Source organism: Oncorhynchus mykiss, chromosome 24 (genome assembly GCF_057628025.1).
Source record: "Oncorhynchus mykiss isolate SJ-2025 chromosome 24, ASM5762802v1, whole genome shotgun sequence".
In the NCBI taxonomy this organism is placed as follows: Eukaryota; Metazoa; Chordata; class Actinopteri; order Salmoniformes; family Salmonidae; genus Oncorhynchus; species Oncorhynchus mykiss.
This window is the reverse complement of record NC_143045.1, coordinates 16,820,771-16,848,311: the sequence shown is the minus strand read 5'-3', so window position 1 is coordinate 16,848,311 and position 27,541 is coordinate 16,820,771. Positions and strand designations below refer to the sequence as shown.

The 27,541-nt window shown below is 43.9% G+C and overlaps 1 protein-coding gene across 2 annotated transcripts; it reads right to left on the bottom strand.

Moving 5' to 3' along the window:
* Positions 1–31: 31 nt before the first annotated feature.
* Positions 32–26,335, bottom strand: LOC110503351 (forkhead box protein N4-like). 2 transcript variants are annotated; one of them, XM_090218464.1, is made up of 10 exons: positions 25,930–26,335; positions 25,130–25,225; positions 16,404–16,569; positions 13,396–13,758; positions 13,030–13,137; positions 12,201–12,331; positions 4,362–4,458; positions 2,480–2,687; positions 1,623–2,087; positions 32–1,464 (listed from the first exon to the last, which is right to left on the bottom strand). In XM_090218464.1, exons 3-10 carry the CDS (start codon positions 16,539–16,541, stop codon positions 1,136–1,138), a joined length of 1,839 nt encoding a protein of 612 aa, XP_090074590.1. In that variant the 5' UTR covers positions 16,542–16,569; positions 25,130–25,225; positions 25,930–26,335; the 3' UTR covers positions 32–1,135. The 2 variants fall into 2 exon arrangements, with proteins under 2 accessions (XP_090074590.1, XP_021437391.3); XM_021581716.3 differs by lacking the exon at positions 25,930–26,335 and having other exon boundaries at positions 25,130–25,434.
* Positions 26,336–27,541: the final 1,206 nt, after the last annotated feature.

Here is a 27,541-nt window from a genome sequence, read left to right as displayed (position 1 = left end):
AGATGGTAAAACAATGACACCAGCTACAATATGTGGGAACAGCCAATTATATTGAAGGTTGTTTTACAATGTCTGGATAGATTTGTGATGGACAGAAATTAGATAGATGCAGAACAAATTGTCTAGACTAGAATATCAAATCATGAATCAGTTCAAGAGCTATAAATCAAAGACAGTTTACTATATACTCAGTTGTTCCATACAAGAAAAAGGGCCCTTTCACACATGCTATGACTAAAACACACTCTCAAAACTTGTTCCTGGTAAGGTGATGTCACCTTGTTCACTTTCATATTTATGGAAGCTAAATTATTAGATAGGACTTACAGGAACTAGAGGGAGGTCTGAGAACAATTGTCTGGCTCTGCCTTGAGATTGACTTCCATCCTCAATGGTAATTTAGCTAGAAAGCTTTGAAAACTATTTCTAGAAAGAAAATTAATTGAGTTAACAGTGATTGTGTTCCCTGTTTCGTATCAGAAATTATGCTAAGACAAATTTTGTAATTACATTCATTAGCTTTGAGCTAAAATCCAGATGGCTTGAATCATCTCTTGTCACCATAAACTGAATAAAATGCAAATTGAAAAAGCGGGAACATATCACACCAGGGGGCTTATTCAGGAGAAAGGTACTTCACAAAATGTTCAACATAGAAATATGTTGTGTAGAACAGATATGCTTCTCTGTAGTGTAGAATAAGGAAGAAATGTCACCAGCGCTGTATTTCTATCAACAACTCTAAAGTTCCATTAAATAAGTCACTACAGCTCTCTGCTGCCATCTTGTGTGAAGTTAGGTGGTACTGCACTCTACTCCTAATCACTGAACAGTGTCATGAGCTTTTGGATCCATTCATTCTCATGAATGTCAAGTTTTGAATTTGACCCAGCCACAGTCAATGACATGAATAAAAACATATTGTTAACGCAATTGTGATAAAACCTGAACCCCTACTCGCTCACAGATTTCATTCAGGCTAATTGTAGACTAATTGAACCAACGAGCTCTGCAGGTTCAAAGCAAAGCAAAATATGATGTTTGATTGTGATCAAACTGTGCACAATATTGTCACTGTTTCATTGCTACATTGTGATAAGTCTTGACCTTCACAACCCCAGTCTATTCCTGGTCTTCAAAGCAAAGGTATGGGGGTGTTCCCCATGGAAGTGAGGTAACCAGCTAAACTCTCCACACCTGTGTAGGCTGTGTGGTACTGTCCATTAATATGTAGGTCTGATGGACCTCCACATCCTCCGTCCATCTCCCCCTCATCTTCTTCCTCCTCCTTCCCCAGCCCGACAGAGATCAACTCTGATGTCTGGTTGACAGGACAGGTGCTCCTCAGACTTGACCCCAGGAGGAAGTGTGTTGGCTGGGAAGATGAGGGGGACGAGGAGGGACTGATTGCTACCAGCGAATCAGGAGCCAGGCTGTCCTCTCTCAGCTCCTCCCACAAGTAACCTGAGAAGAGAGTGAACAGGGTTGCTAATCTTGTTGAAGATTGTATAAAAAGAATTCCTGAATATGGTTCTTTCTCTCTCTCTCTTTCTCTCTCACTCTCTCTCACTTTCTCTCACTCTCTCTCACTCTCACTCTCTCACTCTCTCTCACTCACTCACCGTGGAGCTGCAGGTCAGTCAAGCTGGGGTTGAGCGTGTCGATATCGTTACTAGCATCTCCCTCTAGCTGTAGCTCCTGCATGCTCCTGGGCCCAAATTTATACTCTGCCTGTATGGTGGCGCTACAGTTGGAGGGTGTCTGCCCCGCCAAAGGGGAACCCAAGGTACCCACATTGGGAGGGATACCTGATGGAGGCTGCTGTCCGCAGGGGGAGTAGAAGGAGAAGGGGTGGGGGGTGGTGGGGGACATGTAGCGGGGGTGCTGGTTGACTGTCAGGGTGGAAGGGGGGACGTGGGGGTAGAGGGGACGTTGGAGAGGACGACAGGGCTCTGGAGGCTGGGATGAAGTGAAGGAGGAAGGGGTAGGGTTGTAGTTTGTGGTGGATCTTGCCAGTGGGGTCTGGTGGTAAAAAGGTAAAGATTTCAGATTCCCTGGTCTTTCCCCCAACAGGCGATCCAGGTCCTCTGAGAAAACAGAGAGAGAGAGAGAGAGAGAGAGAGAGAGAGTGAGAAAGAGAGAGAGAGAGAGAGAGAGAGAGAGATGGGTAAATTGAGATGACCTTACATTTATCTCTGGTAACAGCTGCCAAAAAGGCTGAGTGGATATAATCACCAGAACACTGGTGTTGCTCGGTCTCCAAGGTAACATGCCCTGTCTGTAACAACACAAGCTGTACTTGAATCGTTCTGAGTAACATGGAACCATCTTATTTAGGGTGTCATTTATGCCATGACGGACCTGAGGATTGCCAAGCTTACAGTCCATTAAAACACTGGCATCTGAACTTTGAGGAAGTGCAAATAAAACATGGGCCAGGTCTAAGAGGAGTCCTGGTCTTGATGAATAGACCACCTACCTGGCCTGGCCATGCTCTTGCGGACAGTGAGGGGGTCTTTGCGGCGCCACTTGTGTAGCTCCTCCTGCATCTTCTCTATCTTGGCTGGGTTGAGGGCCCACAGGCAGCCCTTACGGGAAGAGTTGCCAATCTTATTCTCCACCTTCTCAAAGCACTTATTCAGAGACAGATTGTGGCGGACCGAGTTCTTCCATCCATCTGGAGCCGTCTGAGAGACAGAAAGGAGAGGAGAAATGTACAGTAACAGTATTTAAATTTTCCATGGGATATTTTTCCTCTCCAATTTTTAATTGTTCAATGTTTATAGCCACAAACTATACAGTAGTATATGTAAATAATCAAGGTAACTATACTATACTATACTAACCAAACTATACAGTAGTATATGTAAATAATCAAGGTAACTATACTATACTATACTAACCAAACTATACAGTAGTATATGTAAATAATCAAGGTAACTATACTATACCATACTAACCAAACTATACAGTAGTATATGTAAATAATCAAGGTATTGCATTGAAGTATATTTAACATATTTATGAATTTCTTAAAGGGGCTATCTGCGATTGATGCATCCATTTTTTGACATTCCAATTAATGATATTTACCCATTCATCCTTGAAGAATATAGCTTAGAAGTTAGTTCAGAACCCAACATATCCGCTTGTTTTACTCCACTGTTTGTAAACATTCAATGCAAATAAACAATATACAGCTTAAAAATATAATGTGATGTCATGGATGGTCAGTCTCTGCATCCATAGCTCTGTCCAGCCCCAACCCTCAGCTTTTTACCGAAATAGGGGTTAAAATACTTCAAAATCAAGTCAAAAGTCAAGAGGAACCAAAGCAGGGGTAGGGCCACATTGCACACACACACACACACACACGCACACACGCACACACGCACACAAACACACACACACACACACACCCCAGAGGCAGGCTCTCAGTCATAGGTTCTACAGTATGTTTGGCTGAAGAGGAGCCAAAGCTGCTGCAGTGCCACGTTGTACATTCCTCCTCTTCCTACGCCAGACAGACAGACAGCCAGACATACAGAGAGCCAGCCAGACAGCCAGCCAGCCAACCAGCCAGCCAGCCAGCCAGCCAGACAGACAGACAGACAGACAGACAGCAGGCCAGATAGCCAGCCAGACTGAAAGCCAACAAACAGCCAACCACTTCATGGGTCTATAAGCATCTTGATGGATGGGAAGACACTGATCAAGCCCTAACGGGTATCAGCCGGGGTGGCCCACGGCTAGCCTCGATAAACACAGTCTGAGTCCCAAATAGCACCCTGTTCCCTAGTGCACTATTTTTGACTAGGTCCTAGAGGCCACGCCTGAATTCTCTATAGAATAGGTAGGGGTTGATGATGCCTAACAAATGGCTGGGGACGAGGCTAGTCTACGGCAAAGGCTGCTTCTGCTTTGGCACACAGTTGGATCTATATACACTATTATAGTATCATTCATCATTCATCTATGGAGCCTCTAAAGAAAATATATGGTTTCTCTCTCTCTCCCTCTCCATGTCCTACTATAAAGGGCTTATCGCCAGATATGAGAGGATTGAAGATCAGCAGGCGTTGATCTCTCAGTGATTGAGTCTTTCAAACCACATGTAAATACAAGGAATTTACTTTACAAGTGTGGTTAAGCCCAATGCATGTCACTTGTGTGTCCTTGTATTCATTCGTTTAGGAAAGTTAGGTGATGCAAAGTTCATACAAGGATGTATAGCAATGGTTATAACAACTCTGCCTGTGACATTTCACAGATAAAATACATAGGATGAAAATAATGAAAGCGTTATGAAGACAGAGATGACTGTTGTGTCAGCGAGAAGCCATAATGTCCTCCTGCTGTACCTTGAAGTAGGGGAAGTGTTCGGTCATGAACCTGTAGATCTCACTAACCGGGAGACTCCCTGTCTTACTGTTCCTCAGAGCCATGAAGATCAGAATGCTACAGATTGAAGACAAACATTGTAGTCAGTGTAGTCAATCAAATGTAGTCCATATTATATTATTATTGCATATGATAACATATATTATATTATTTAACATCACAGTGTTGTTTATTCATTACATATACAGTAGGGTTCCAAAAGGGTTCATCGACTGTCCCCATAGGAGAACCCTTTTGGGTTCCATGTAGAACCGTCTGTAGAAAGAGTTCTACCTGGAACCAAAAAGGGTTTTACCTGGAACCAAAAAGGGTTCTCCTATGGGGACAGATAGCTATGATTCTAATGTACATCATTCATGACAAGGATCCATGATGACATCCACAAAACAATAAAAGGAAACAGGTTGTTATTATCATATTAACTCAGCCGCTGAGGAAAACGTCAGAAAATAAGTATGGTAGATAGAAATTACATTAAAACCTCTTGAGTGTAGGGGGCAGTATTTTGTTTGGATGAAAAACGTACCCAAATGAAACTGCCTATTTCTCAGGCCCAGAATCTAGAATATGCATATAATTGTCAGATTAGGATCGAAAACACCCTAAAGTTTCCAAAACTGTCAAAGTATTGTCTGTGAGTATAACAGAACTGATATTGCAGGCGAAAACCTGAGGAAAATCCAACCAGGAAGTGCTGTTTTTCCTGAAAGCTCTCTGTTCCATTGCATGCCTTCCCTCCATTTAAAGGAATATCAACCAGATTCCTTCCACATGGTGTGAACAGTCTTTAGACATAGTTTCAGGCTTTTATTTTGAAAAATGATCGAGAAAGATCACATTGCGTCATTGGATGGCAGGGTGCCAACAGCGTTTTGCATGCGCCAACAGAGTGGAGCAGACATTTTCTCTCTCTCTCCTATTGAAGAAGCTACTGTCCGGTTGAAATATTATCGATTATATATTGTAAAAACAACCTTAGAATTGATTATGAAAACATTTGACATGTTTCTACGAACTTTACGGATACTATTTGGAATTTTCGTCTACCCCGTCGTGACCGCTCGAGCCTGTGGATTTCTGAACATAAAGCGCCAACCAAATGGAGGTATTTTGGATATAAAAATAATCTTTATGGAACAAAAGGAACATTTATTGTGTAACTGGGAATATCGTGAGTGCAAACATCCGAAGATCATCAAAGGTAAGCAATTCATTTTATTGCTTTTCTGACTTTCGTGACCAATCTACTTTGCTGCTAGCTGTTTGTAATGTTTTGTCTGCTGAGAGAGATGTCCTAACATAAACGCTTGGTATGCTTTCTCTAAAAGCTTTTTTGAAATCTGACATGCCAGGTGGATTAACAACAAGCTAAGCTGTGTTTTGCTATATTAAACTTGTGATTTCATGAAAATTAAATATTTTTAGTAATTTAATTTGAATTTGGCGCTCTGCAATTCAGCGGATGTTGACGAAAATGATCCCGCTAACGGGATGGGTGCGTCTAGAAGTAAAATGAATGTAATTCAAGCACAAATGGTCTTAGTAGTGAATTTGAATAAGAGGCAGTGCTAATGTATGTGGAACCAGTGTAGAGCTTGGGTATGGGCTACCTCACACACACACTCCATCCACCTCACACACACTCCATCCACCTCACACACACCCCATCCACCCCACACACACACCATCCACCTCACAACTCACACACACCTTATTCACCTCACACACACACACACACACATCTCATCCACGTCACACCTCACACACATCTCATCCACCTCACACCTAACACACACCCCTCACACCTCACACACACTCCATCCACCTCACACCTCACACACACATCTCAACCACCTCATAGACACTCCATCCACCTCTCACCTCACACCTCACACAAACACACTCCACCCACCTCACACCTCACACCCCCATCCACCTCACATCTCATGCCGCACACCTCACACACCCCTCATCAACCACACACCTCACACCTCCCATTCACCCCACACCTCACACCTCACACACTCCATCCACCTCACACACACTCCATCCACCTCACATCTCATACACACATCTCATCCACCTTACACCTCACGCACACCCCATCCATCTCACACCTTACACACACCCCTCACACCTCACACACACTCCATCCACCTCACACCTCACACACACATCTCAACCACCTCATACACACTCCATCCACCTCTCACCTCACACCTCACACAAACACACTCCACCCACCTCACACCTCACACCCCCATCCACCTCACATCTCACGCCGCACACCTCATACACCCCTCATCAATCACACACCTCACACCTCCCATTCATCCCACACCTCACACCTCACACACACTCCATCCACCTCACACACACTCCATCCACCTCACATCTCATACACACATCTCATCCACCTTACACCTCACGCACACCCCATCCACCTCACACCTCACACACTTTATCCACCTTACACCTCACACACACCTCATCCACCACACACACACACACACACACACACACACACACACACACACACACACACACACACACACACACACACACACACACACACAATCAACCTCACACCTCACACACACCCCATCCACCTCACACCTCACACACACCTCATACCTCACACACCACTTATCCACCTCACACCTCACACACACACACACACACACACACACCATCCACCTCACACCGCACATCCCCCATCCAACTCACACCTCACACCCTTCCATCCACCTCAGACCTCACGCCACACACCTCACACCTCCCATTCACCCAACACCTCACACCTCACACACACCCAATCCACCTGACATCTTATACAGACACCTTAGCCACCTCACACCCCCCCATCCACCTCACACCTCACACACCTCATCCACCTTACACCTCACACACACCTCATCCACCACACAAACACACACACACACACACACACACACACAATCAACCTCACACCTCACACACCACTTATCCACCTCACACCTCACACACACCCAATCCACCTGACATCTTATACAGACACCTTAGCCACCTCACACCCCCCCATCCACCTCACACCTCACACACCTCATCCACCTTACACCTCACACACACCTCATCCACCACACAAACACACACACACACACACACACACACACACACACAATCAACCTCACACCTCACACACCACTTACCCACCTCACACCTCACACCGCACACCTCACACCTCACACACACCCAATCCACCTCACATCTTATATACACACCCCATCCACCTCACACCTCACACCGCACACCTCACACCTCACACCGCACACCCCCCATCCAACTTACACCTCACACCCCTCCATCCAACTCACACCTCACACCCCTCCATCCACCGCACACCTCACACACACCCAATCCACCTCACATCTTATACGCACACCCCATCCACCTCACACCTCACACCTCACACCTCACACCGCACACCCCCCATCCAACTTACACCTCACACCCCTCCATCCAACTCACACCTCACACCCCTCCATCCACCACACACCTCACACACACCCCATCCATCTCACACCGCACACACCCCCCATCCACCTCACACCTCACACACCTCATCCACCTCACACACACCCCATCCATCTCACACCTCACACCTCCCATTCACCCAACACCTCACACCTCACACACACCCAATCCACCTCACATCTTATACACACCTCATCCACCACACACACACACACACACACACACACACACACACACACACACACACACACACACACACACACACACACACACACACAATCAACCTCACACCTCACACACACCCCATCCACCTCACACACCACTTATCCACCTCACACCTCACACCGCACCCCCCCCATCCAACTCACACCTCACACCCCTCCATCCACCTCACAACTCACGCCGCACACCTCACACCTCACACACACCCAATCCACCTCACATCTTATACACACACCCCATCCACCTCACACCTCACACCGCACACCTCACACCTCACACCGCACACCCCCCATCCAACTTACACCTCACACCCCTCCATCCAACTCACACCTCACACCCCTCCATCCACCACACACCTCACACACACCCCATCCATCTCACACCGCACACACCCCCCATCCACCTCACACCTCACACCTCACACACCTCATCCACCTCACACACACACCATCCACCTCACATCTCACACACACATCTCATCAACCTCACACCTCACACACACCCCATCCACCTCACACCTCACACAGCCCCCATCCACCTCACACCTCACACAGCCCCCATCCACCTCACTCCTCACACCCCCCCATCCAACTCACACCTCACACCCCTACATCCACCTCACACCTCTCACCCCCCCCCATCCAACTCACACCTCACACCCCTACATCCACCTCACACCTCACACAGCCCCCATCCACCTCACACCTCACACCGCACACCCCCCATCCATCTCACACCTCACACCTCACACCTCACACAGCCCCCATCCACCTCACACCTCACGCCGCACACGCTGCACACCTCACACCCCCCCATCCACCTCACATCTGATGCACACACCCCATCCACCTCACACCTCACACCGCACACCCCCCATCCAACTTACACCTCACACCTCTCCATCCAACTCACACCTCACACCCCTCCATCCACCGCACACCTCACACACACCCCATCCATCTCACACCGCACACACCCCCCATCCACCTCACACCTCACACCTCACACACCTCATCCACCTCACACACACACCATCCACCTCACATCTCACACACACATCTCATCAACCTCACATCTCACACACACCCCATCCACCTCACACCTCACACAGCCCCCATCCACCTCACACCTCACACCCCCCCATCCAACTCACACCTCACACCCCTACATCCACCTCACACCTCCCATTCACCCAATCCACCTCACACCTCACACAGCCCCCATCCACCTCACACCTCACACCGCACACCCCCCATCCACCTCACACCTCACACCTCACACACCTCATCCACCTCACACACACACCATCCACCTCACATCTCACACACACATCTCATCAACCTCACATCTCACACACACCCCATCCACCTCACACCTCACACAGCCCCCATCCACCTCACACCTCACACCCCCCCATCCAACTCTCACCTCACACCCCTACATCCACCTCACACCTCCCATTCACCCAATCCACCTCACACCTCACACAGCCCCCATCCACCTCACACCTCACACCGCACACCCCCCATCCACCTCACACCTCACACAGGCCCCATCCACCTCACACCTCACACCTCACACCGCACCCCCCCTCCACCTCACACCTCACGCCGCACACGCTGCACACCTCACACCCCCCCATCCACCTCACACCTCACACAGCCTCCATCCACCTCACACACACTCCATCCATCTCACACCTCACACCTCACACCTCACACCTCACACCTCACACAGCCTCCATCCACCTCACACACACTCCATCCATCTCACACCTCACACACACTTCTCATCCACCTTACACCTCACGCACACCCCATCCACCTCACACCTCACACACACCCAATCCACCTCACACACACCTCATACCTGACACACCCCTCATCCACCTTACACCTCACACAGCCCCCATCCACCTCACACCTCACACCGCACCCCCCCATCCAAATCACACCTCACACCCCTACATCCACCTCACACCTCATGCCGCACACCTCACACCTCACACCTCCCATTCACCTCACACCTTACACCCCCTCCATCCATCTCACTCCTTACACCCCCTCCATCCACCTCACACCTTACACCTTACACCCCCTCCATCCACCTCACACCTCACACCCCTTCCATCCACCTCACACCTTACACCCCCTCCATCCACCTCACACCTTACACCCCCTCCATCCACCTCACACCTCACACCTTACACCCCCTCCATCCACCTCACACCTCACACCGCCTCCATCCACCTCACACCTCACACTCCCTCCATCCACCTCACACATTACACCCCCTCCATACACCAAATATACAGTATATACTTTGGTTCCCTTTCAATCTAAACTGGTAAACTGGTTTTAGGGGTTATTAAAGAACTGACATGCTTACAGTTCAACTGATTTTTGTTTCGCCCTGTAAACATGACTTCAAACAGGCAGAGAAAGAGGAGTAATCAATATTGAGAAATGGGTTTGATTGAATAAGGTCTTGATTAAATAAGTTCTTGATTAAATAAGGTCTTGATTGAATAAGGTATTGATTAAATAAGGTCTTGATTGAATAAGGTCTTGATTAAATAAGGTCTTGATTGAATAAGGTATTGATTGAATAAGGTCTTGATTGAATAAGGTCTTGATTAAATAAGGTCTTGATTGAATAAGGTCTTGATTGAATAAGGTCTTGATTGAATAAGGTCTTGATTAAATAAGGTCTTGATTAAATAAGGTCTTGATTGAATAAGGTCTTGATTAAATAAGGTCTTGATTGAATAAGGTCTTGATTAAATAAGGTCTTGATTGAATAAGGTCTTGATTAAATAAGGTCTTGATTAAATAAGGTCTTGATTGAATAAGGTCTTGATTGAATAAGGTCTTGATTAAATAAGGTCTTGATTAAATAAGGTCTTGATTGAATAAGGTCTTGATTAAATAAGGTCTTGATTAAATAAGGTCTTGATTAAATAAGGTCTTGATTGAATAAGGTCTTGATTAAATAAGGTCTTGATTGAATAAGGTCTTGATTAAATAAGGTCTTGATTAAATAAGGTCTTGATTGAATAAGGTCTTGATTAAATAAGGTCTTGATTAAATAAGGTCTTGATTGAATAAGGTCTTGATTGAATAAGGTCTTGATTAAATAAGGTCTTGATTAAATAAGGTCTTGATTGAATAAGGTCTTGATTGAATAAGGTCTTGATTGAATAAGGTCTTGATTAAATAAGGTCTTGATTGAATAAGGTCTTGATTAAATAAGGTCTTGATTGAATAAGGTCTTGATTGAATAAGGTCTTGATTGAATAAGGTATTGATTAAATAAGGTCTTGATTGAATAAGGTCTTGATTGAATAAGGTATTGATTAAATAAGGTCTTGATTGAATAAGGTCTTGATTAAATAAGGTCTTGATTAAATAAGGTCTTGATTAAATAAGGTCTTGATTGAATAAGGTCTTGATTAAATAAGGTCTTGATTGAATAAGGTCTTGATTAAATAAGGTCTTGATTGAATAAGGTCTTGATTAAATAAGGTCTTGATTGAATACAGTCTTGATTGAATAAGGTCTTGATTAAATAAGGTCTTGATTGAATAAGGTCTTGATTGAATAAGGTCTTGATTGAATAAGGTCTTGATTGAATAAGGTCTTGATTAAATAAGGTCTTGATTGAATACGGTCTTGATTGAATAAGGTCTTGATTGAATAAGGTCTTGATTAAATAAGGTCTTGATTGAATAAGGTCTTGATTAAATAAGGTCTTGATTGAATACAGTCTTCATTGAATAAGGTCTTGATTGAATAAGGTCTTGATTAAATAAGGTCTTGATTGAATAAGGTCTTGATTAAATAAGGTCTTGATTGAATACAGTCTTGATTGAATAAGGTCTTGATTGAATAAGGTCTTGATTGAATAAGGTCTTGATTGAATAAGGTCTTGATTGAATACGGTCTTGATTAAATAAGGTCTTTAATATATAATTAATGTTACGCCAAATTCCAAAACCTGATTGTACGGATTGGTAATAGATTGTGATTATGAACATGTATGGAGTATCGAAGTAGCGTGTTCACCTGTATGAGTAGATGGGCTTGGGGAAGAGGGACTGCATGCTACTGTCCTGATGGGTTGGAGTGGAGAGGCACTGGAGAGAGTACTGAGAACTTTTGGATTGTCCACTGGTAGAATACACACCTGGTGAGAACTAGAGAGAACACAAACACATACATACACACATTGTTACAGCAGAACTTGTATTACTTTAGTAACAAAGTGAGTACACAGTGAGGTTTTTCCAAACCGCACAGCTGTGTTCTGCCAACCCTATACTGTTACAAGTTCACGGTATGATATAACCAAGCCCTGTTGGCAAAGTGTTGTTTTCCTTGGCAAGGAGTTTGACAAGTTATCTTTTCAAGGGCCCTAACTCTTGAAAAGATATGCAGTACCGTTGGTAGTTTCTGTGTCAACCAACCTATACAGCACCAACATTCCACCCAAACCAACAGTTTGTAGACCTAAAAAATATAAATGAGTTTTGTTCTTTGAGAGAATATTAGTCAGTTAACCGGACATTTATGAATTATGAAGCCTTTAAGTGCTTTGTGTGCTTGTTTTGATTACATAAATGCATCAAAATTCAATATTTTTACGTTAGCAGATTAAGATTCTCTCATAGAACAAAACATATACCATAAGATCTCCTAAACCCGTGTTACCATAGACCTTATTTTCTGTGTTTATCCAAAAACCCTACAAAATCCCCTCCGTTAGTGCCTACAAAAAGACACCATTACTATTGCGCTCTATAGCCTACCTAAACCACCCTATTGAGTTAAGCTCCTCTAAGAACCTCCCCCTTAAGTTAACCCCTCCCCCTGTACTTTGGTCCTGCCCACTCACCTGCTGCAGTGGGGCTAGGGGGCTGTAGGAGGCATGGCCTTGGGACAGGAAGCAGGAAGGTTCCTTGGGTGCAGCCAGTGGTTCTGGGTAAGAGTGCTGGGAGCCCTGCTGTGTTGAATGAAGGGAATGAATGAATATAAATGCATTATACAAGTAATGAAATCTGAGGAAACTCATTGGCAGCATTGTGATCAAATCAAATCAAATGTTATTTGTCACATACACATGGTTAGCAGATGTTAATGCGAGTGTAGCGAAATGCTCTCCTCAATGGCCATGTACATTTGGGTATGGTACTACAGTTCAGCTGTTAGCGTGTACCATGAATTAATAGCCATTTAGAGTATGAATATCACTGTATCATACCATCAGTCTGGAAGCTTGGAAACTCCCGTTGTATGTATCCCAGCATGTCTGTTCCTCACTGGTAGATGTGTCTGTGAAACTATCTGGAGACTCCACCTCTCCGAGACTGATGAAGGGATGAGACCCAGGGGGACCAGGGGCCAACCAACCCGTGGCAACCCCACCGTTGCTGAACTGACGACGGTAGGGGTGGAAGCGGTCAGCTGACACTGACCCTAAGTTTGACCTTTGACTCTGTGTTACCATGGCTCCATCAATGCTGTGCCTCCTGCAGGTCTCTGCAGCGGCATTTCTCTGTCTGTAGGTGGCGCTTTCTTTCTCACGCTGGGCAGTGGTAAATGACACAGAACTGCTGTCATCACACTGAGGAGAGATTAATATACAAATTGTTAGCTGGTTATTTAGCAACATCCAGAATCTCCTGGCTGGCATCTGCAATCATGAAACAATGCAAGGAAATAGACAAGAAACACATGCATTTTATCTCCTGGCATTGCCTGTATCCCAAATGACATCCTATAGGGCGCTATTTGGGACGCAGATATAATTTGGGTTTAAACACAACATGCCTGTTTTGGCGGGGGGGGGGGGGGGTATTTACATCTCCTTATAGATAGAGATCTCCAGTATTTACTGGCACATTGCTGCCCCAGGGGTGGGTAATTCATTAGTCCAAAAGAAGAGGAACGTGATTAATGTCAGGATAAAACTTAACACATTTCCTCCAGGGCATCTTGTCCTTGAAAAGGTCTTGTGTATGTGATAAGTAGATACAGTGCCTTGCGAAGTATTCGGCCCCCTTGAACTTTGCGACCTTTTGCCACATTTCAGGCTTCAAACATAAAGATATAAAACTGTATTTTTTTGTGAAGAATCAACAACAAGTGGGACACAATCATGAAGTGGAACGACATTTATTGGATATTTCAAACTTTTTTAACAAATCAAAAACTGAAAATTGGGCGTGCAAAATTATTCAGCCCCCTTAAGTTAATACTTTGTAGCGCCACCTTTTGCTGCGATTACAGCTGTAAGTCTCTTGGGGTATGTCTCTATCAGTTTTGCACATCGAGAGACTGAAATGTTTTCCCATTCCTCCTTGCAAAACAGCTCGAGCTCAGTGAGGTTGGATGGAGAGCATTTGTGAACAGCAGTTTTCAGTTCTTTCCACAGATTCTCGATTGGATTCAGGTCTGGACTTTGACTTGGCCATTCTAACACCTGGATATGTTTATTTTTGAACCATTCCATTGTAGATTTTGCTTTATGTTTTGGATCATTGTCTTGTTGGAAGACAAATCTCCGTCCCAGTCTCAGGTCTTTTGCAGACTCCATCAGGTTTTCTTCCAGAATGGTCCTGTATTTGGCTCCATCCATCTTCCCATCAATTTTAACCATCTTCCCTGTCCCTGCTGAAGAAAAGCAGGCCCAAACCATGATGCTGCCACCACCATGTTTAACAGTCGGGATGGTGTGTTCAGCTGTGTTGCTTTTACGCCAAACATAACGTCTTGCATTGTTGCCAAACAGTTCAATTTTGGTTTCATCTGACCAGAGCACCTTCTTCCACATGTTTGGTGTGTCTCCCAGGTGGCTTGTGGCAAACCTTAAACAACACTTTTTATGGATATCTTTAAGAAATGGCTTTCTTCTTGCCACTCTTCCATAAAGGCCAGATTTGTGCAATATACGACTGATTGTTGTCCTATGGACAGAGTCTCCCACCTCAGCTGTAGATCTCTGCAGTTCATCCAGCGTGATCATGGGCCTCTTGGCTGCATCTCTGATCAGTCTTCTCCTTGTATGAGCTGAAAGTTTAGAGGGACGGCCAGGTCTTGGTAGATTTGCAGTGGTCTGATACTCCTTCCATTTCAATATTATCGCTTGCACAGTGCTCCTTGGGATGTTTAAAGCTTGGGAAATCTTTTTGTATCCAAATCCGGCTTTAAACTTCTTCACAACAGTATCTCGGACCTGCCTGGTGTGTTCCTTGTTCTTCATGATGCTCTCTGCGCTTTTAACGGACCTCTGAGACTATCACAGTGCAGGTGCATTTATACGGAGACTTGATTACACACAGGTGGATTGTATTTATCATCATTAGTCATTTAGGTCAACATTGGATCATTCAGAGATCCTCACTGAACTTCTGGAGAGAGTTTGCTGCACTGAAAGTAAAGGGGCTGAATAATTTTGCACGCCCAATTTTTCAGTTTTTGATTTGTTAAAAAAGTTTGAAATATCCAATTAATGTCGTTCCACTTCATGATTGTGTCCCACTTGTTGTTGATTCTTCACAAAAAAATACAGTTTTATATCTTTATGTTTGAAGCCTGAAATGTGGCAAAAGGTCGCAAAGTTCAAGGGGGCTGAATACTTTCGCAAGGCACTGTAGTTGACTTAAGCAATAAGGCCCGAGGATGTGTGGTATATGGCCAATATACCACGGCTAAGGACTGTTCTTAGGCACAATGCAACGCGAGTGCGTGGATGCAGCCCTTAGCCGTGGTATATTGTCCATATATCATAAACCCCCGAGGTGTCTTACTGCTATTATAAACTGGTTACCAACGTTACCAGTGGTATACGGTCTGATATACCACGGCTGTCAGCCAATCAGCATTCAGGGCTCAAACCACCCAGTTTATAAATCCTTTTAGATTCACTTAAAAACAATCTCCATGTTGCAAGCAGACCTGGGTTCAAATAGTATTCACTTTAAAAAATATACTTTATCTGTCACAATGAAAATGACCAATGAAAAGCAACCAATGGAACCAAAAAATACTACTTGAACCGAGGTCTGGTTAGTCAAACAGCTATGGGCTTATGCACTAAGATCACAATGTGGATTCTGGAATTACCTCTGGAGGAACAGCAGCCTAATGCAGGTGCAGGAAAGGAGATGAGATGGGTAAAGCATGCATGGCTTTGGGCTGAATCAAAATGGAGGGAGTGTATTTCTAGGTGAAACTGTAAAATAAACCGTTTTCAGTGGATTCTGGTACCTGTGAGTGCACCATCTGCTGGAGGGAGGACCCTGGAGGCTCACAGGTGCGTAGGGAGGAGATCTGAGGGGCTGGTGTCGTTGTCAGGGACCTGTTGGCACTGTGAGTACACGTGGAGCTGGTAGATTCTGTAGACATGATGATGTGCCTATGAGGAAATCTGCACCTGGGAAGAAAAGAAACGTGTTTGAGTTTGGGGCGTGGTATACACTGAGGTTATAAAATATTAGGAACACCTTCCTAATATTGAGTTGCACCCCCATTTGCCCTCAGACAGCCTCAATTTGTCAGGGCATGGACTCTACAAGGTGTCGAAAGCGATCCACAGGGATGCTGGCCCATGTTGACTCCAATGCTTCCCACAGCTGTGTCATGTTGGCTGGATGTCCTTTGGATGGTGGAACATTCTTGATAAACATGGAAAACTGTTGAGTATGAAAAACCCAGCAGCGTTGCAGTTCTTGACACACTCAAACTGGTGCACCTGGCACCTACTGTTCAAAGGCACTTAAATATTTTGTCTTGCACATCCATGTCTCAATTGTCCCAAGGCTTAAAAATCCTTCTTTAATCGTCTACACTGATTGAAGTGGATTTAACAGGTGACATCAAAAGGGGATCATGGCTTTCACCTGGATTCACCTGGTCATGGAAAGAGCAACATACCATGGTGCTCTTGTCCATGTTTTGTACACTCAGTGTAGTTGAATGTGTGTTATGAGTCACAATCGCATTTCCTGTGTTTTTTTAATCTATGTTATTTGGAATTGTAAATGTGTCATGCCTAGCTTTCACAGGTTCATGACATGTACTGTATGCACAGTGGCTTGCATGATTAATCTGTGTGTGGTTGACGCTTGCCAGTGCCATCCATGCGTTACATCATATCCTTATTGTATCTTTCATAGTCTGTGTCATTCATAGTATGAATGTACCTTTCAGGTAGGCTACAGCATTTAACCCCAGTGTAACATCTCAGCGGTCTTCTGGGCATCTCTGAGTTATCATTGTTAACAGACTAGGGGCTATACAATATGTGATCTTTTAGTGTACAGTTATGGGTACTGCAGGCTCGATGAAAAAGTAGCCCAGGCACAGATTAAGCCTAATCTTTGACTAAGAAGCACTTTAAATGGAGAAACATTTAGTCTAGGACTAGGTTTAAGGGATACTGTGAGATTCTAGCAATTAAGCCATTTTTCTACTTAGCTAGTTAGCATTGGCTCGCAAAACTACTGTTGAAGTCAGAAGTTCACATACACTTAGGTTGGAGTCAATTAAACTTGTTTTTCAACCACTCCACAAATGACTTGTTAACAAACTATAGTTTTGGCAAGTCGGTTAGGACATCTACTTTGTGCATGACACAAGTAATGTTTCCAACAACTGTTTACAGACACAAATACATTTAAACTCAGTTTTTCACACTTCCTGATATTTAATCCTAGTAAAAATTCCCTGTCTTAGATCAGTTAGGATCACCACATTATTTTAAGAATGTGAAATGTCAGAATAATAGTAGAGAGAATTATTTATTTCAAGTTTAATTTATTTCATCACATTCCCAGTGGGTCAGAAGTTTACATACACTCAATTAGTATTCGGTAGCATTGCCTTTAAATTGTTTAACTTGGGTCAAATGTTTCGGTTAGCCTTCCACAAGCTTCCCACAATAAGTTGGGTGAATTTTGGCCCATTCCTCCTGACAGAGCTGGTGTAACTGAGTCAGGTTTGCAGGCCTCCTTGCTCACACACGATTTTTCAGTTCTGCCCACAATTTTTCTATAGGATTGAGGTCAAGGGCTTTGTGATGGCCACTCCAATACCTTGACTTTGTTATCCTCAAGCCATTTTGCCACAACTTTGGAAGTATGCTTGGGGTCATTTACGACCAAGCTTTAACTTCCTGACTGATGTCTTGAGATGTTGCTTCAATATATCCACATAATTTTCCTGCCTCACTTCACATCTATTTTGTGAAGTGCACCAGTCCCTCCTGCAGCAAAGAACCCCCACAACATGATGCTGCCACCCCTGTGCTTCATGGTTGGGATGGTGTTCTTCGGCTTGCAAGCCTCCCCCTTTTTCCTCCAAACATAACGATGGTCATTATGGCCAAACAGTCCTATGTTGGTTTCATCAGACCAGAGGATATTTCTCCAAAAAGTATGATCTTTGTCCCCATGTGCAGTTGCAAACCGTAGTCTGGCTTTTTTTATGGCAGTTTTGGAGCAGTGGCTTCTTCCTTGCTGAGCGGCCTTTCAGGTTATGTCGATATAGGACTTGTTTTACTGTGGATATAGATACTTCTGTACCTGTTTCCTCCAGCCTCTTCACAAGGACCTTTGCCGTTGTTCTGGGATTGATTGGCACTTTTCGCACCAAAGTACGTTAATCTCTAAGAGACAGAACCCTTCTCCTTCCTGAGCAGTATGATGGCTGCGTGGTCCCATGGTGTTTATACTTATTTACTATTGTTTGCACAGATGAACGTGGTACCTTCTGGCATTTGGAAATTGCTCCCAAGGATGAACCAGACTTGTGGAGGTCTACAATTTTCTTCTGAGGTGTTGGCTGATTTCTTTTGATTTTCCCATGATGTCAAGCAAGGAGGCACTGAGTTTGAAGGTAGGCCTTGAAATACATCCACAGGTACACCTCCAATTGACTCAAATGATGTCAATTAGCCTATCAGAAGCGTCTAAAGCCATGACATCGTGTTCTGGTATTTTCCAAGCTGTTTAAAGGCACAGTCTGTGTATGTAAACTTCTGACCCACTGGAATTGTGATACAGTGAATTATAAGTGAAATAATCTGTCTGTAAACAATTGTTGGAAAAATTACTTGTGTCATGCACAAAGTAGATGTCTTAACCGACTTGCCAAAACTATAGTTTCTTAACAAGAAATTTGTGGAGTGGTTGAAAAACAAGTTAATGACTCCAACCTAAGTGTATGTAAACTTCTGACTTCAACTGTAAGTTGGCTCTATGGCACTGGCAAGGTGCTTTTCCATCTTCATCAGTTTACAGTTCTGTTATCAGATCCCAGCAGAGGTGTGAGACATGTGGCAGAGGTTCCAAGAAGCGTGACCTCATACACACACTTATACACATCAATGCACGCACAGACGCACACACACACACACACACACACACACACACCTCAAAGCTCATTAAAATGGGCAACAAACCGTGAAGATTAGATCACTCACAACCAGCTATTGCTGAGTTGGGTTGAAGGGGGAAATCAAGACCCTTGTGTGTGTGTGTGTGTGTGTGTGTGTGTGTGTGTGTGTGTGTGTGTGTGTGTGTGTGTGTGTGTGTGTGTGTGTGTGTGTGTGTGTGTGTGTGTGTGTTTTGCATATCCCAACTCCCCCTGAGACACCCTCGTGAGTGGTGTCAGGTCCAGGGTCACGGCCAGGGTCAGCCATTATTGATGGTGACCTGTTTTAGAGAAGTAGAGCGCGCGAGAGAGAGAGAGAGATTCAATACAAAAGTAAAAAAGGAAGTGAAATGTCAGAGTTGAGACAGCCTTTGTTCTGTTGCAGCAACTGCTCCTTTGCCCTGCTTGACACAAACCTCTGATTGGCCATTTGGAGTTGCACTGACGAGGAAGAATGGTTGATCAAGAGAAAAAAACACTGTGCTGTCATTTCTTTGGCCATAGAAGATTAACTACATTCAAGGTGGAGCGGGATCTGTGGGAGGTTGAGGACTATAGTGTGACATCCCTGTTTGTGTGTGCACTGTGACCTCTGACAAAAGGGCTGGACCTTCATGGCATAGGTGAAGTGTACTTACCATGTGACAAGTACACTTTCACATTCACCTCATGTGCATGTATGGCTTTTTCAAGTTTTATGTGTGCTTGTTTTTTTAAATGGTCAAATAAAATAAAATAAAACTAAAAACAGCAGGGTCATTCGTTGGGAACTAACCAATATACTGCAATACATCTACAGAATTAACCTTAATGTCAAAATGATTTAACTCTAGGAACTGTGTATTGATAATGCTCCCCACAACCAGAAGCTAATACTGACAAATGTATGTGCCGTTCAGATGAACAAACGCTGCCATTGTCTGTGAGTTGATGTGGGAAAAGGAATGACACCAGTCTGCCAACTCTGCCATGTTATCATAACTCTACAGAAAACTACCAATTTAAAAATCAGATATTAAAATGTCCACAGTTTGTCCTGGGGATATTCCCACAATTTACAAGCCAAAATGTATGAATGAATGGTTCCCATCTGATTTAAAGACAAAAAGATATATGTGAATAATTTGATACACCAATGTTTAGTGGTGTTGGTTTTCCTCTAAGTGTCCAGTTCCTCTTTAAAGCTTTTCTAAAGCTGAATGGTGTGTTGGTTTCTGACAAGACCTGGGTTCAAATAGTATTTGACATAATTACGGGTACTTTATTTGTTTTTGATTGAGTATGCCTGGTTTAATGGACCAATAGAATAGTTCCAATACTGCAAAACCCACCCATCTGGCACTCAAGGCAAGCTAGAGCAAACGCTCAATGTATTTCAAAGGTTTTAAATAGTATTTGAACCCAGGTGTGCTTGTTTCTGAGCATGTTTCAGTGGTCCCAGTCCTGAGGTGTTGCCATAACTAACCCTCACCTTTACACCATTTGATTGGCAGTTCTAATGGACCAAGAACGTCTACCTTTTCACTTTCATCCATCATGTAATTAGGAAGTACTTATTTTCATCTCCTTCTTTTATTCTCCTTTGCTCTGTCGGTTCCTGTGTTGTTATAACTAAAGCCCAGAGTGCCAGCAGTGAGATGAGGGGAGAAAACGAATATTATCTCAAAGAACAAATACTAGGGACTTAACCCTTGTTCACTTTACTTACAGTTTTGTGACCTGTTGACATCCGAAATCCTCCATCACAGACGTTATAAGCTTCTGTGCAATATCTCTATGCTCCTATATGTCATGTCACAGACAGTAAGACATGGGTGGGCAACTTCTGACTCAACGCTAACACAACTGTTTCAACTACTACACGTTTAAATTGAAGATCATGATTAGTTGATCTGTTGTATCAGGTGTGTTAGAGCTGTGCTGGAACCTAAGCCTGCAAATACTGGGGCTACTGTTTCCTGCCCCTTAACTATATGCCTTTCTTGAGGAATTTAGATATGCATTACATACAAAATATGTATGCAGGGTGTTCCTCCAACCTGTTTACCATGAATTAGTCCTTTTGGGGAAGTTTTTCCTGGGTAAACCCTATCACTGAATTAATGTCATTATTGAAACACACCATTGGGTAGGCTCATGAAACCGGGCTAAAACATAATCCCAGAGCCTCTCCTCTCTGCACAGTCTCTTATGCCTGCATGTGAATGTGCTGGCTGGGCTGTTGTCAACCATGTGATACAGTAATATATGCAAATCACAGTGCTCCTGTTAGGTCTTTGTTTGACTATTATTTAGTCAAACAAACACTGGCAGTGTTCCAAAATGCATACTTGTGTTCTATCTAGAACGTATAGCAAGTACGGAAATCAACTGTCATTTTCAAGTGCGGTTGCAAACATAAGAACGTGAAAAGACAAGTATGTGCTAAGTTTACCGGATGTTCTATAAGCGTACTTGGGAGGTCTGGAAAACAAAGTACACATGGAAGCATACTTTTTTGTTCTTTTCGCCAGGGAGGCTATCCCATAACACCTTGCGACACAGCGAAAATGACAAAAACTTCTGAATGAATGGCGGACTGAAGTCCCCGCTTGGGAGAAAATGTTCCAGTTCAATCTAGGCTTGCTAGACAGCCAAGTTATTTGTGCATTCTTACGTGATCAGTCAGACATGTAGTGTCTGTTTACCTAACGTTAGCTAGCTAGATAACTTTCTTCTTGTCACTTTGCCCTCCCTTGTGTTTCACCATTGCATATAAAGAAAATGTATGTGGAATAATGATATGATAAATTAACAGTAAATCGGTGAGAACTTGACCAAGCTTATGAATATGTAACACTGTTTACAAAGCAATTGCACATTAAAAAAGGTAGTTGTGGTTCTCAGCAACTTGAACCAGCACTGAAATTTGAGCAGTGAGGTTAATGTATCCTCCCTTGGCCTTATGTTTCTGCTCTATTTTCCTCAGGTTGAAGCACATCCCACCCCATCACCCAGACAGATGGAAAGAACTTGGGAACCTCCTGTCCATCAGGAAAATCACCCTATCACAGGACTTTAGTCAGGAATTTATTCAGCAGTGTGCAACATTACTATGTTAGAAGTAGATCCACACATTGTTCTCTATCATGCAAAATTGTCAGCTCATGGTAATATATGACGGTCATTGTAAAATACAGACATGCGTGATTTCTGCCACTGTGCGCAGGATTTTATTCCTGACCCCAACTATTCATCATCTACAATTTAGACCACAATAAGCTGAATGAGGTGTTAGTGAAAGACTGGAACAAAAACCTATAAACTCCTGTCCTGTGTATAAACAGCCTGTAAACTCCTGTCCTGTGTATAAACAACCTGTAAACTCCTGTCCTGTGTATAAACAACCTGTAAACTCCTGTCCTGTGTATAAACAACCTGTAAACTCCTGTCCTGTGTATAAACAACCTGTAAACTCCTATCCTGTGTATAAACAGCCTGTAAACTCCTGTCCTGTGTATAAACAACCTGTAAACTCCTGTCCTGTGTATAAACAACCTGTAAACTCCTGTCCTGTGTATAAACAACCTGTAAACTCCTGTCCTGTGTATAAACAACCTGTAAACTCCTGTCCTGTGTATTAACAACCTGTAAACTCCTGTCCTGTGTATAAACAACCTGTAAACTCCTGTCCTGTGTATAAACAACCTGTAAACTCCTATCCTGTGTATAAACAGCCTGTAAACTCCTGTCCTGTGTATAAACAACCTGTAAACTCCTGTCCTGTGTATAAACAACCTGTAAACTCCTGTCCTGTGTATAAACAACCTGTAAACTCCTGTCCTGTGTATAAACAGCCTGTAAACTCCTGTCTTGTGTATAAACAGCCTGTAAACTCCTGTCCTGTGTATAAACAGCCTGTAAACTCCTGTCCTGTGTATAAACAACCTGTAAACTCCTGTCCTGTGTATAAACAGCCTGTAAACTCCTGTCCTGTGTATAAACAACCTGTAAACTCCTGTCCTGTGTATAAACAGCATGTAAACTCCTGTCCTGTGTATAAACAGCCTGTAAACTCCTGTCCTGTGTATAAACAACCTGTAAACTCCTGTCCTGTGTATAAACAGCCTGTAAACTCCTGTCCTGTATATAAACAGCCTGTAAACTCCTGTCCTGTGTATAAACAGCCTGTAAACTCCTGTCCTGTGTATAAACAACCTGTAAACTCCTGTCCTGTGTATAAACAGCCTGTAAACTCCTGTCCTGTGTATAAACAGCCTGTAAACTCCTGTCCTGTGTATAAACAGCCTGTAAACTCCTGTCCTGTGTATAAACAACCTGTAAACTCCTGTCCTGTGTATAAACAACCTGTAAACTCCTGTCCTGTGTATAAACAACCTGTAAACTCCTGTCCTGTGTATAAACAGCCTGTAAACTCCTGTCTTGTGTATAAACAGCCTGTAAACTCCTGTCCTGTGTATAAACAGCCTGTAAACTCCTAGCCTGTGTATAAACAGCCTGTAAACTCCTGTCCTGTGTATAAACAGCCTGTAAACTCCTGTGATGATCAAAGCTTTTGAATGTTAATCTCCTTGATGTCCCTCACTTCAGGATGCGAAAATGTTTATTCTTCTGAGCTATTTGCTTTATGTTTGTATTCTTACCTTTGGTTATTTCTTATTGTCACCGCTAAAAAAAGCATCCATAACATTTCCTGCCAATTACATTTTACGGCTCAAGATTAATGTTATGTAAGTGTTTCAAAATAAGAAGTCTGTTTATTCTCTGTAAACTACAGAAACCTTCAGTTCCCAGGCACCATGTCATTATGTCATTATGAAACCTGTCATTCATCTGTCGTAAAGATGTCATTATAACCTTTCCCCCTTGGAGATTTATTGACAGCTGTCATGCTAACAATTCTAACCTCTCAGGACTTCTCTAGATTATCTGATTGTCTCTGCGCCTCCCTCTGACCTAGATTACCTTGTCTCTAACTTTGTTATGCTATATAACCCTAGCCTCTGTCACAGGCTTTCACCTCACCATCGGTAGCACAGCCTGGGAGTGGAGGTTAATATATCCCTAACCCCGACATGATCCATATATTTGCTTACAAGAGCTTATCACTTAGCATTTGGCTCTACAACACCTAATCCATATATTTGAAAATCACAGATGCTTGGATGACAGTAATGACTGAAATCTGTTAAATATTTTATCATGAATTAGTTCATCATACAGTAGGGATAGTTACTCAGTTCATTGTTGCTGACACAGGGCCAGTGGGCCACTAAAGCATGTTTAAAGTCATTAGTCGGTGTCCTTTCAACCGTTAAACATCAGAGATGCAGGTAAGAAGACAAGACTCATCTTTGTTCAACGACACAGCTTTTCTTTTGACACTAGTGTCACCCCAGCAAACACACAACCACCACACAAGGTCCCCTCCTTGTGGGCCTTAACATGCTATACATGAGGTTTTTCAATGCAATTTCACAGGCATGTCACAGGTTCGCCATACTTGCTCAAAAGTTTCCAACCTTTTCACATTCTTGACCATTTAGAGATGCTCAACTCACCCTCTTTGACTCGACAACAATCTTGTTCTGCCTTATACAGTAGGCCACAGTATCTTCTTTAAATCTCGTAGAGTCAATCAATCATTCCAGTCCAGTCTGATGAAGAAGAAGAATTTATTAAATTCACTTGGCTTAGCCTATACACTTTGAACACTTTCCAGCAGAACGATTCGATTCGTCTGTTGAAGAATACTGTTGATGTGATATTGAGTCAGAAGAGTGTGGTAGTAGGAAGCAGAGCTGAAGGGCTGGTTCCAGCCTTCAGAGCATTAATCTCATCCTCATTCTCTCTCTTCTTTAACTGTGTCTCTCTCTTTTTCTCTCTTTCTGTCTGGCCCTCAGCCAAACCACGGCAGCCCAGCAGAGCGCTACGAGATACATGGAAGGAAACCTGTCACAACAAGTTCCAAAGGCCTAGCTACTGTACTGCTGAAGTCACCACTTCTGTCTCTCTCTCCTTCTCTCTTTCTTTACCTGACTCAAAGAAGGGGACTTGTGTGAATGGGACATCAAATACACCTTAATCACATCCCCTATCCACTGGCAGAGAGTGGGTAGTTAGTGGTTTCAGAGCTCGCCCACGGCAAGAGGACCTGTAGGATAGGATCTGGTTCACTCTGTGTAATTGCACCAATCATAAGAGCCTGTATAGCACATTAGTTAAATTAGCTAGTTTGGTCTATTGACACTCATTTTTGCATATTTAACATTTTTGACAGTTTGATGCACCTGCATAAAAAAAATCAGCACCTGCATAAAATAGCATTAGCTAACTAATGAAACCACTGGATTAGACGTACCCAGGTGTGTCACGGACGCGGCGCCAGGCAGTCAGGTGCTGAGCAGACGGCACAGGGTCAGAGAAGAAGTGCCAGGTGTGTCACACTGTGAGGCCGGTCACATGCCAAGGGTTAGATAGACTGAGTGGCTCTGGGTAGAGGAGAGGTGTCGACCCTTTGAGCCTCTCATTGACAGAAGACCTCTCAATGAGAAAGGAAATGATGGACTGAACCGCTGAAGACCTCTTCCAAACTTTTATACTCACAGATGGACCAAGATCCACACCTGAGCCTAGAGAGGGAGAGAAGGGGAGGAGGGGGGAGGGAGCTGGAGAGAGGTGGGGAGAGGGAGAGAGAGAGAGAAAGTAAGAGAGAGGAGTGGAAGAGGTATGTCAATACAGGTAAATTCCTATCCTACCCTTCAAGTGAACCAGGAAAGTAGCACCCTCCCTCTCCCTCTCTCTCTCTCTCTCTCTCTCTCTCTCTCTCTCTCAGCTACCTTATTATTCAAACCATGTCCTCATCAGGAGGGCAAGGCTGAGGTGAATGATAGATAGACAGAGGGATAAATTACTGATGAATAATCTCTTAGGTTACAGTGGGAGGTCTCAGCCAACCTCTCAACACAGTCAAGTAGCCGCAGGGGGCGCCTCCTGACAGAACCAGGGGTTTCTGAAGAGGTGTAATGTGGGAAAATATTCTGAAGTGCACTTTACTGAAATGACACCAAAACCCACTACCGTCTGGGTAAAAAAAAAATGTCCTGGAGCACTGAGGTGTCCTTATTTGCTGTTGTTTTACTAGAATGGTCTCTTTTCGGGCAATGGAAGGGGATTGGAGTGAATTCAAGTCTTGTATCATTCTGGCACACGCTCCAGACAGGCTCATCAAAACAAACTGACCCCGCAAATCTCTGAAATTATTCATGTTGCAACATTTTTAACAAAATTTGTGTGCTATGTTATTACATGGTAACAGAGTGTAGTGGGTGCTAAAGAGAAACAGACATGTCTGAAGTGAATTATACCCTGTTCCTTGTTACAATTGTATCAACCAGTTCCTAGACAACTAAGATCCTTAGATCAGAATTCTATCAACCCTGGGATTCCACTTGTGTTACATATCTACAGTATGTTACAGTGGGGCAAAAAAGTAATTAGTCAGCCACCAATTGTGCAAGTTCTCCCACTTAAAAATATGAGAGAGGCCTGTAATTTTCATCATAGGTACACTTCAACTATGACAGACAAAATTAGAAAAAAAATCCAGAAAATCACATTGTAGGATTTTTAATAAATTTATTTGCAAATTATGGTGGACGGGCAGGCGACTCTGGCATCGCCGGACGACCCTTGCAGCGCCGGATGGGCGGGCGACTCTGGCACTGCCGGAGTGAAGGGTGACTCTGGCAGCGCCGGACTGGTGCGCGACCCTGGCAGTGCCGGACTGGCGGGCGACTCTGGCTCTGCCGGAGTGAAGGGCGACTCTGGCACTGCCGGAGTGAAGGGCGACTCTGGCAGCGCCGGACTGGTGGGCGACCCTGGCAGCGCCGGACTGGCGGGCGACTCTGGCTCTGCCGGAGTGAAGGGCGACTCTGGCACTGCCGGAGTGAAGGGCGACTCTGGCAGCGCCG